General features: G+C 30.9%; 1 protein-coding gene across 1 annotated transcript in view; it reads left to right on the forward strand.

Moving 5' to 3' along the window:
- The first annotated feature begins 910 nt into the window (after window positions 1-910).
- The window catches only part of LOC134722458 (uncharacterized), a 31,296-nt gene continuing 18,788 nt past the window's right edge, over window positions 911-13,418 (forward strand). The window contains exons 1-2 of the mRNA XM_063586079.1: window positions 911-1,019; window positions 12,656-12,833. Of these exons, the coding sequence (XP_063442149.1) occupies window positions 926-1,019; window positions 12,656-12,833 (272 nt within the window). The 5' untranslated portion in view covers window positions 911-925. The remainder of the gene's footprint in view (window positions 1,020-12,655; window positions 12,834-13,418) is intronic.

Consider the following 13,418-nt stretch of genomic DNA (forward strand, 5'->3'; position numbering starts at 1 on the left):
AGTTTCAAAGCATGCCCAACTAAGTTAATGCTTTCACTAGTTTGTGATTTCAGAAACCCAGATGTTTTTTTTTCTTTTTTCAGTTATACACCACAATTAAAATCCACCGAACATAAAAATAAATCAGAAATGATCGCACAAAATGTCTTAATTAATCGCTTTCAATGACTTTATTCTAGATTATGTTGCTTAAATGACATGTGTATATACTTTAATAACGTTATTATACAATATAATATTACGTGTTTCTTTCACTATGTACACGACACCATGATAACACTTTCTGATATATCTTAACTTTGCACAAACTCAGAGATATTCATAAAAGTGGCTGTTACAATTTACCTCCCACGTAAATCCTCATGTTATCATTACCTCTATGCATGTGATAACGCAACGCCCATTTCACTGTGTTAAGAATACAAAAAAATTCAGAACATTTATTCCTGTTCTGATTCATAATAAGAATTCCACGAAATTCCTTTAATGCTCTAAGTGCAATAACGTCATCTAAAGGCCATATGTAAATTTTAAAAACATCTATGGCCTCCATGAATTATTTCTTAATTGAATGAATCAGTGTTAATAAATGCATTCCAATCAAATATTTTGTATTTTAAAAACGTAAAAGAAACCAGTTTTCGCATCATCCTCTATCTTAGAATAGTTCTACTTGCATATGAGTGTAAAAATGAACTTTCTAGATTTGCACTTTATATACTTTGTACATATCACAGGAACGAATGTTGTTAAAGGGAAAACAGTCACCTTTTCAACTTTCAACTTCCTTTCATCGGAATAACGTCGAAACTTGTCACAAATAAGCATGTAAATGTTGTCTGGTTATTTCACCTGTGGGCATCATGACAACTTTCTTGTTATACGTAGCATTTTGTATACTAATACTAAAACATTGCAATATATAATGTTCAATTGCATTAAATCATTGGAAATTATGAATGGCTGTTTATTTATAAGTGTTTTCTTTATATTATTCTTGATCTTCAAATTGGATGTCGGTGAGTACGAAATATTGTTATACATGTACATGTATCAACATTATTCGTAAACTATTTCCTAATTATGGTAGACGTGGAATATAAGCATGCATAATTAATAATATTCATCGTAACCTTGCAATTTATGTGAAATCAAATTCATTTTCAATTCATTTTTGTTTGTCAATTATCCCTACAATTCTTTTACAAACGTTGCAGATTAAGGTTACAAAAATCTTTTATTTTTTTTGTCATTTCAAAACTATTAATTGATAGTTATCAAAGCTAACAGGCTTACAGATAAATACGGCATACGTGCGTTTCGTATTCAAAAGACTCAGCAATGCCGCTCAGATAAAAATAGTTATAAAGTCAAACTAGTTCAAAGTTGAAGATCAAAATAAACAGTTCTTGTAACCTTAGGCGCTACTGTTTGACAGAATATTGATTGATCTGTAAATTACTTATGAGAGATATTCCGTCACATACGTAAAATCAAATATTTAAGATATTGGAAGTTATCGTGACAATCGTTAGCGCTCGATTTAAGGAATGACTGCAATATTTTGTTCTCTGTCTATGGAGAAATAACATAAAAAATGTGGTGCACACTAAATATCCCGCGTTGCGTGTTATTTAAAAGTGTGCACCACTTTTTTTATGTTATTTCGAATAGACAGAAAAAATATAACAGCTATTTCTTATAATTTACAGTGACTTGACTGTTAGTGTTGCTCTCCACCAATTGCAACATATTCAAATTTCTGACCAAATTGAAATTTGTTTTATAAAATCAAATTGTTCAACGGGTCAGAAATTTAAACTAACTGCTGTAGAGAACCACAGACAAGTCATGAAAGTGCAAAGAGATACAAGAAAACATACTTCCAATCCTATAAGACTTAAAACTTCTTTTAAACGATGTTGTGACAAAATCAGTCTATCAGTTTGTATAGATATAGGAAGATGTGGTGTGAGTGCCAATTAGACAACTCTCCATCCAAATAACAATCTAAAAAGTAAACCATAATAGGTTAAAGTACGGCCTTCAACACGGAGCCTTGGCTCACACCGAACAACAAGCTATAGAGGGCCCCAAAACTACTAGTGTAAAACCATTCAAACGGGAAAACCAACGGTCTAATCTATTTTAACAAAACGAGAAACGAGAAACACGTATATATTACAAAAACAAACGACAACTAGTGTACATCAGATTCCTGACTTAGGACAGGTGCAAACATTTGCAGCGGGATTAAACGTTTTAATGGATCCAAACCTTCTCCCTTTTTCTGAAACAATAGCATAACATCACAACATAGAAAAGACATACGATAAAATATCAATTGGCAGACTTAACTCAATCAAAAAACGTATGATTACACAATGAACGAATAAATTTAATCTGCGACATCTGAATACAAATGCACAGTTAATTAAATATTAGAGACAAACATTCATGACCAAAAAGCTAACAAACAAATTCAAACACACTGAGAAATATTTAAACCAATCAATGTTCACTTTATTAAAAAAACGGGTTTTTATAATCTTGAAGTTTATACAAATGTTGTTAGAATAAGTGAAAAATTGAAGATATTACAAATAATCAAAGCTGGTGTACAGACAAGATCCATATAAATAAAAAATAACAAAAAAGTATTATAAACAGTATCAACAGGTCTAATTAACAAGAAAATACGATTTGAGAGTACTCTCAGTTACTGACAGCTAGTTAAAAGCCAAAACCAATTAATAGTAAAAAATCATGCATCAGAGACTAAAATCGACTAAAACACATCACAGGGATTTAGTATTTTAACGTCATTAATAGTCAAAGAAGACATGACTTGTGCAATGCCAAAAATATATGTATCGACAGGTAGTAGTATAGTGAAGAGCGACTTCTATAGAAATAAAAGTTAACGTGTCTGTGTCTCTATACATCTCGCATATATTATAGTCATTTCCATGCTGAAGGAACTTGTATTATTTTGAATTGCTATAAACATGTTCAAACTAAGCTTTCATATAGTATTTCTTACTAAAAGTGTTCTATATTTATTAGACATGAAGTGAATTAAAACATTTCATATTCAGAAAAATGTGTGTACAATTGCAAAATGTTTGTAGGAAGTGTCCATGGGGAGATATATTTTTCTTTTAAAAAGTCTTTATTCAAAAGAATAATATTTTAGGTTATCTCCACATGGCAACTTATCAATAGCATATAGTTATTTCACACATATTTTACTAAATATATGATGGTTTTTTTTAATGATATCTGATTCTTATGAATATAGAATCTGAATACTTTTAGAAGGAAATCTATATGATAGCTTAGTTTTTGGTGTATGGCAATTTAACATAATGACAGTTCCTACAGCATTGAAATGACTAGAATATACCTCTACAAACTGATAGACTTTGATTGTCACAACATCATTAAAGTGGAGTTAAAGTCTTATTGGATTGTAAGTATGTTTTATTTTATCACCTTGCACTTTTACACTTTAGCTGAACAATTTGTTCAATATTCTGACCAGTTGAACAATTTGGTTTAATAAAAAAAAATACAATTTGGTCAAAAGTTTGAAAGAGTTGCTATTAGTGGAGAGAAACCCTAACAGTCAAGTCACTGTAATTCTAAGTTTTAAACCAGAGAAACCCATGAAAAAACGTTGATGACGTCACGGTCACATGATTCGATTATGTCTATGGGCTGATAAAAAATCAACGCCAGCCAATCAGAAACGCGTTACATCCAAAATCAAATTATTAGTCGATAAATTACTTGGACAGTTCGGACGGATATGTATGTACATGTAGTTACAATTACGAATTCAAAAGTACATGGTTATATGGATGTGCAATAAAAATAGATATCTACAATCACATCTGTAGACAATAATTTATTATCAACTGGTTGCAATGACAACATTGCAATTATAGAAAAATATGGTGATTATCAGAGAAGGGAAACGAAAATGTTGTTGTCATCAATATGAAAATTTTAAATAATTCTTCCTTTTATAAAACAAATTTGCAATGTTGCAAAAATCGGTTATCTCAAATGTATATGAATAAAGCATTTGTTTATAGCATATCGATATTCTTAAAGTAAACATGTCCACATTTATGTGTATTAATTAAAAGTGATTTTTTTTTCTCTATTCAGATTGACCGCCTTAAATTTTTGGAACTTTTTGAATATCTTGATGTTTTTTTCTCATAAGATTTGACGAATATCAGAGACTATACGCTAACAAGTTTGTTTTCATTGTTTAAATCACCAATATGTCTTCCTTTAAAAAAAATGAACTGTTGTTTGCAATCAGTCATTTAAGATTACATGTGATATATTGTACATTGTTTTTTTTTTTATAATATTTAAATATTTTAAGAATAAAAAACTTTGTATTGCATGTGAAAAGATACTAAAATTATGTTTGCATTTTTAAACGATAATATTTTCACACAAAAAAATGCTATGTTATATCCAATCAGTCATTGTAAATGCGTCTGAATAAGTGTTAATTATATGACTTGTTTAATATATCTGATTTTCATAGAGATAAAGCTGCTTAAAGTTGTTGGTACTATTATCTCTTTTCTTCTAAATGCAATCATGATTCTGGTACTTTTGTACTGCAAAGATCACAAAGATGAATACATCAACATCTATTAAAATGACTTTAACAAAGTTTCACTATGTAAAGACATTTTCGTTTGAAAAAAATAGTTGCACACATATTAAATGAAACTCATTTTAAGCCTTGTTTTTCAATAAGAAAGGTAGATATGGTTGATAAACCTTTAAATAGTACGATGATATGATTGAAGAGATTAATTATTTCCCTGATTATTTCCGGTAATCAATTTTATCGACAGCTGGTAGGTATTCCTATGTGCAATTATTGTGCTCCTTCGATTCTTGTCTTGTTGTAAATTACAGTTTGTGACCAACCGTTGTAAAAACCCGTTCAAATTTTTATAAATGCAACAACACTTATCGTTATCTTAATGATATTTTTCGGCAAATAATCGTCATTTTACTAAATATCCTGTCGAAACTAACCCAAAGGAACCTCTTTCAAATAAATCAAAAAGGTATACACTAAAACTTAATACAAAGGGACCAGTTTTCATGCCCTATTGGTAATTTTCCAGTTTTGGAAGGCGATGTATCTTTGGTGACATTTTATTGGTGTATATTACACCTCTTCTTTGCAATGTTCCGGTTTTTAGTGATATTTTGTATTTAAATGAATCTACGGTTAACCGGTAAATCATTAAACTGGGGACTTTGTTAAAAATAATATGAAACCTTATTTCTTTCCTAGATATAAAGAGTCTGGTGGAACCCGTAGAAAGCTTAATATTTAAAATGGGATAGCCCATTGTACTTTTGAAAGAGATGTTATTCACCGATCCCGTAAATTTAGATACGATCCGGTAAATAGTAAAATCACAAAAATAATGAACTTCGAGGAAAATTCAAAACGGAAAGTATCTAATCAAATTACAAAATCAAATGATATAACACATCAAATGAATGGACAACAACTGTTATATTCCTGACTTGGTACAAGCAATTTCAAATGTAGAAAATGGTAGACTGGACCTGGTTTTATAGCGCTAGACCTCTCACTTGTATACAGTCGCATTCAATTCCCTTATATTTACAACGATGCATGAACAAAAACCGACATAATATGTAAAACTGTCAAAATAGGGGTACAACAGTAATCAGCGTGTCACAATCTCAATAAGAACCAAAAAAAAATATTTACAAAGAAGCACTATAAAGCATCTATCAAAATTAGCAACCACGTTCATTGCGTACTGATATATATGAAACCTATCTTTCCTCTTAGTAAACTTCTTGTACAAGGTTACCAATTCAACAGTGAAATTTTATCCATAGCTATTGTCTCATTGCTATGATTATTGATTTAGTTTTCCCTGACTGTAAACGACGTCTTAATACTATATTAATGTGTTGCTGATTTGTATTTATTTATTAGGTAAGGTTCGGGGAGGGTTTAAATGCCTGTCCAAAGTCAGGAGCCAGTAATTTTGTCGTTTTCGTTTGTTGATGTATATCGTATTTGTTTTACGTTCATTGTTTTAACATAAATCAGGCCTTATTTTTACTTTTCTCATTTAAATTGTTTTACATTTGTCATTTCAGGGTAATTTATTTCATACTTTTTTTATTTTTCAATTGGCAAAGTCTGGAGGGTGACCTATACATACTAACTTTTATGTTATTTGGTCTCTGCAATTTTAAAAACCACATCGTTAAATTAGCATCAGTCAAGACAACCAATGCACAATATATGATCGCACATGACCATCTATCCATCAATTAAAATAAATACACAACGGTAGACCAATCCGATATCAATCAGAAGGACAACATTAGTCTGTTACATTTCCAATCTGACAGTCATTTTAAACAAAAACAACAAATAGTGCATAAGACCAGCACACAATCAATAACAAATAACAACACTCTCACACCCACAAAAACCAACATAAAATCAATCACATAGACCAAAACACAATCTAAAAAACTTTCATTAGTAAAACCAATACAAACAATCACAACAGTCAACTATTACACCACTGGGTCGTTGCCACTGCTGGTGGACGTTTCGTCCCCGAGGGTATCACAATCCCAGTAGTCAACACTCTGGTGATGACATGAATATCAATAATGTGGTCACTTTTATTTTAATTTCCTGTTTACAACACTTTGATTTTTTCGAAACACGAAGGATTTTCTTATCCCAGGCATATATTACCTTAGCCGTATTTGGCACATTTTTTTCGGCATTTTGGATCCTCAATGCTCTTCAACTTTTTACTTGTTTGGCCTAATATATATTTTAATATGAGCGTCACTGATGAGTCTTATGTAGACGACGTACTAAATTATAGTCCTAGTATTTTTGGTAACTTTTACAACATTTGCACAAAATCAGAATGCATTAAAATGTCGAACCACAGTAAATTGCAAAGACAAAGAAAGTCATCTATTAGACCCGTTTACAATCAATCGGAAGGATAAACTATTTTGATCTGGGCGTCACTAATGAGTCTTATGTGGACGAAACGCGCGTCTGGCGTTTAAATTATAATCCTGGTACTTATGATAACTATCAACACAATCTGTTAAAATGACAAAAAAAACATCACGCTAACAAACACTTTTTGAAATAACATATTACACAAAACACTATAAATCACAAAGACGAGCAATTAATCCTTCACAATACAAACAAACAAGTATTCACAAAGATAAACAAGCAAGTATTCACAATACAAACAATCAAGTATTCACAAAGACAAACATACAATCATTCACAAAGACAAACATACAATCATTCACAAAGAAATTTAAATAAACATCACAAAGACAAACAAACAATCATTCACACAAAGACAAACAAACAATCATTCACAAAGACAAACATACAATCATTCACAAAGAAATTTAAATTAACATCACAAAGACAAACAAACAATCATTCACACAAAGACAAACATACAATCATTCACAAAAACAAACATACAATCATTCACAAAGAAATTTAAATAAACATCACAAAGACAAACAAACAATCATTCACACAAAGACAAACATACAATCATTCACAAAGACAAACATACAATCATTCACAAAGAAATTTAAATAAACATCACAAAGACAAACAAACAATCATTCACACAAAGACAAACATACAAGCATTCACAAAGACAAACATACAATCATTCACAAAGAAATTTAAATAAACATCACAAAGACAAACAAACAATCGTTCACACAAAGACAAACATACAATCATTCACAAAGACAAACATACAATCATTCACAAAGAAATTTAAATAAACATCACAAAGACAAACAAACAATCATTCACACAAAGACAAACATACAATCATTCACAAAGAAATTTAAATAAACATCACAAAGACGAACAAACAATCATTCACACAAAGACAAACATACAATCATTCACAAAGACAAACAAACAATCATTCACAAAGACAAACATACAATCATCCAAAAAGACAAACAAACAATCATTCACAAAGACAAACATACAATCATTCACAAAGACGAACACACAATCATTCACAAAGACAAACATACAATCATTCACAAAGAAATTTAAATAAACATCACAAAGACAAACAAACAATCATTCACACAAAGACAAACATACAATCATTCACAAAGACAAACATACAATCATTCACAAAGACAAACATACAATCATTCACAAAGAAATTTAAATAAACATCACAAAGACAAACAAACAATCATTCACACAAAGACAAACATACAAGCATTCACAAAGACAAACATACAATCATTCACAAAGAAATTTAAATAAACATCACAAAGACAAACAAACAATCATTCACACAAAGACAAACATACAATCATTCACAAAGACAAACATACAATCATTCACAAAGAAATTGAAATAAACATCACATAGACAAACAAACAATCATTCACACAAAGACAAACATACAATCATTCACAAAGACAAACAAACAATCATTCACAAAGACAAACATACAATCATCCACAAAGACAAACAAACAATCATTCACAAAGACAAACATACAATCATTCACAAAGACGAACAAACAATCATTCACAAAGACAAACATACAATCATTCACAAAGACAAACAAACAATCATTCACAAAGACAAACATACAATCATTCACAAAGAAATTTAAATAAACATCACAAAGACAAACAAACAATCATTCACAAAGACAAACAAACAATCATTCACAAAGACAAACATACAATCATTCACAAAGACAAACATACAATCATTCACAAAGAAATTTGAAAAAACATCACAAAGAAATTTGAAAAAAACATCACAAAGACAAACATACAATCATTCACAAAGACAAACAAACAATCATTCACAAAGACAAACATACAATTATTCACAAAGAAAATTAAATAAACATCACAAAGACTAGCACAAATTACAACAGACCAATTTGAACACATAATCAAGTACAAATTGCCAAAAAAAAGTAAATACAAATAAATTACCCAAAAGCTGATTCGTATTTTATGCATTCAAATAATATGAGGGCATTTGCAACTAAAGGAATGGAACTAAGTTTATTGACAGTTTATCTTATTATACCAAACACTGAGGAAAATTCTAAATGGAAAGTCCCTAATGCGATGGAGAAATTAAAAGCTCAAACCTATTCATGTATGAAAATGGCAAAAAAATCATGTATATTAAGAACGACGTGTAAACAAAACAAAAAGACATAAAAGATTAAAATGTCAAAAATTGGAATACAGCAGTTAACATTGTGTTATAATCTTAATCATTATTACACAAAGAAATATATAACTAAGAAACACAAAAACATATAAAGGCAAAGCACATTAGTTAAAATGAAAGACAAAATACAAAACAATTGCAGGCCAAAATACAAAACAATTGCAGGCCAAAATACAAAACAATTGCAGGCCAAAATACAAAACAATTGCAGGCCAAAATAAAACATACTTACCAAAAACACATTAATACATGTAATATGACAGTATGTCAGAAGTGACAACCTTACATAATCTATCGTGTCATATCATACATTGTTTTGTTATGTCAGTTTTAAAAGTCCCCGACTGTTTTGTCCTATAGAATAGTCGTTCCCGTATGTTGCCAAAAAATAAACGACTCATATTCCATAGTTTCTCCTTAAGATTCTTGTTTTCATGGAACGCTGCACAAAAAACAGTGCACATAAGATGAGATGAGATGAAAAGAAATATCTTTCAAGGATCGAGAACATGTATAGATTTGTCGGCTCTAATTAGTTATAATGACTTGGTTCTGTTGCGATAACTATTTTGATATGCAACATGAAAACAAGTACGGTGACCTCATTGTTTTCTTATCTGAAAGCCTGCTATAAGAGCTGTCTTCCAATTGATACGATATTCCTGTGCTTGCATGTCCTATCATGATTTGCTTGATAGAGGGTTGTTGCTCACAAGAACGCTAGTAAAAGAAGAGTTCCAAATAGTGAAGTTGAAATCATCTTTTCGTCAATTTTACGGACGCCATCAGAATTGGTTGACCGTTATGGAATAACCGTTTCACAAATGATATCGGATATGTTCCATACGTCGTAACTTCAACTCCCTTCCCTTTCATGAATCTGACCTACCGAATTCAACTATTTACCGGATTTGTTATCGCGTAAGCAACACGACGAGTGCCACATGTGGAGCAGGATATGCTTACCCTTTCGGAGCACCTGAGACCACCCCTAGTTTTTGGTGGGGTTCGTGTTGTTTATCCTTTGTTTTCAATTTTGTGTCATGTGTACTATTGTTTGTCTGTTTGTCCTTTTCATTATTAGCCATGGCGGTGTCAGTGTATTTTCGATTGATAAGTATGACTGTCCCTCTGGTATCTGTCGTCCCTCTTTTAAAGTGGTATCCAACACCTTCACTAAAACTAATTTAGCTCGTTTAATTTTCAATAAATTTAGAGAGTATTTACTTTGACCTTTTGACAAAAATATATATTTCCAAAAACTTGAACCAACCATTATATCAGAAAAAATACACTGGTTATATATAGCAGTTTGACACACACTAATTTTGATCGTTAAGAAGCTTACTATTTCCATAACAACACAAGGTAATTAAAACGTTTAGCTGATTTTACATAACTATCTTCCGGTAGTGTAAGGTACCACCTTAAACCCTTCTGGATAGTTGTCTTATTTGCAACCATACCTCATTCTTTTTTTAAGTAAAATCTGAAAATTGTGCACAACCTGTAGTGTGGAGGAAAAAACCGGTGACTCATAATTCATTTTTGTATTTTTGCATTTTAAATTGATAAAAAAAACAACACTCATAGTTATATCGATTGTACAGTGATTCTTCCTGAATTAAATGTATATGAAGTTATATTAAGACTACAATTATATATTTTTGCATGGTGAGTTCAATTGATATCTATTGTAATTGCCTTTCACAAACATTCTGTTTTAATCCATTCTTTCCAGAAGACCGGTATCCATACGAAAAAACGCCTTGTTCATCACAAATGGATGACAGTGTTTTGTCGAAAAGAGATAATTATATCATTAGATACAGCTGACAGATTAAAAAAATTGGGAATTATTGAATTCAAACAGGTGTCTCAAGAATAACCTTTGATTGAAATTACCATGTTTGGTAACAAGACGATAACCCTTCTCTGATCCTACTTGGGGAATGGATCTATATTAAATTTTGTAGTGTCACAATGTCCACGACTAGGGATAGGAACATTTACTGTACAACCAATATCTACTTTTTTACAAACGTATAAGACCGAAATAATATACGATTGGCTTATTTTATAATTGATTGAGAAGCATTTAAAATTTACAATGATTTCGTATCATTACTTATGACAAACTTTTCTGTTATCTACAAGTTTCTATTTAAAGCATACACAGTTTATACAAGTAGAACACGACATTCAATTATAGAATTTGGAAGTAGACTTTTTAACAAATTGTCTGCATCCAATCGGGGAACGATTATAGGCGCCTCCCCATGCCGACCTCTTCTTATTTTCACGAGTTTTTAAAAATTATTGACATTTTGCTAGGGAATCTGTAAAAAAGATCTTATTTATTTCAATGATTGTGAAATACGTAATATATAGTAAATTTCAATTATTACTGTGACCATTTTACACCAAATGAATTAAATTGTTCATTATATTATTATTTTCTGAGTATATCAGAGTATACTGCATATCAAAGATCCTGATTATGTTTCGCACCTGGGTAGACTGAATACTTAAAGTCCTGATTACGTCTGGTACCAAATTTTACTGAATACTTAAAGTCCTAATTACGTCTGGTACTAGATAATACTGAATATTTAAAGTCCTAATTACGTCTGGTAAAAGATAATACTGAATATTTAAAGTCCGGATTACGACTTGTAACTAATTACACTGAATATTTAAAGTCCTAATTACGTCAAGTACCAGATAATTATACCGAATATTTAAAGTCATGATTACGTCTGGTTCAAGATTTTACTAAATATTTAAAGGCCTGATTATGTCTGGTACTAGATTATACTAAATATGTATAGGCCTGATTATGTCCCGTATCCGATTATACTAGAATATATAAAGCACTGCCTACGCCTAGTACCAGATTATATCTAAACTCCGGATCACGTCCAATACCAGATTATACTGAATATTTAAAGTCCTGATTACGTCTGGTACCAGATTATATGTATAAGAGTCCTGATAACGTCTGGTACCAGATCATATGTAGAAGAGTCCTGATTACGTCTGGTACCAGATTATATGTATAAGAGTCATGATTACGTCTGGTACCAGATTATATGTATGAAAGTCCTGATAACGTTTGGTACCAGATTATACTGAATATTCAAAGTCCTGATAAGGGTACTAGATTGTACTATATGTTGAGTTCTAATTACGTCTAGTACCAGATAATCCTGAATATCTAAAGTCCTGATTATGTCTGGATCCTTGGTATACTGAATATTTAAATTCCTGAAAACTTTATTACAAGACTTTTGAAATGAATTTAAATTTTAGATGCCGCCTGTACAGGACTTCCAGCGGATCTACAGCAAAGTAGCTGGGTTGATGATATTGCATCGAACACATTAACATTTGGAACCAAAACTTTAACGGGATTTAGTTTCCAGGACACGGGGACGACTTTAAATGCTTTCACTTGTGTTGGCAACGTAGATAATGTATATGTCTTTGGGTAATGTATTGTTTGTTTTATATTGAGTCTTTATCTGGCTCGCCGATTCATTGGTCATGCCATTTATCTTCAACCATTACCAATGATTATGTTTAAAACATTGGACAAACATAACATCTATCATGGTTTAACATGGTATGAAGGCATTGGTTGTTAACCTATGTTTCTCGTACTGTTTTCACTTTAACTGGCAAATTCATTTTTTTTGTTGATCGCTTAAGTTTGCGCAATATAAAATATTAGAAATGTCACTACAGTTTAAAAAATATGATCAAATTAAAGAAAACAACACCATAATTCGCATGCTTTCGATTTCATGGTTTGTATATACCTCCATCAGTAACACTAACAAAAGGACTATTGGCAAGTAAATGATACATAAAAACTAAAACAGTTGAACAGCTAAAGGACCCACAAAAAGAGATGAAACATATTTTACCATTCATATATAAATTTATAATAGACACTTTAACAAAGTTTGTTTTTAATAATTTTTCGGCACTAACTTGCAATTGAAAACCGAATTTGAAAGGAGCAATCCAAGGTCGTGCTATCTATTTAATACGTATCCTTTGTTTTTGTTTT

This window comes from Mytilus trossulus, chromosome 6 (assembly GCF_036588685.1).
Source record: "Mytilus trossulus isolate FHL-02 chromosome 6, PNRI_Mtr1.1.1.hap1, whole genome shotgun sequence".
Classification (NCBI taxonomy): domain Eukaryota; kingdom Metazoa; phylum Mollusca; class Bivalvia; order Mytilida; family Mytilidae; genus Mytilus; species Mytilus trossulus.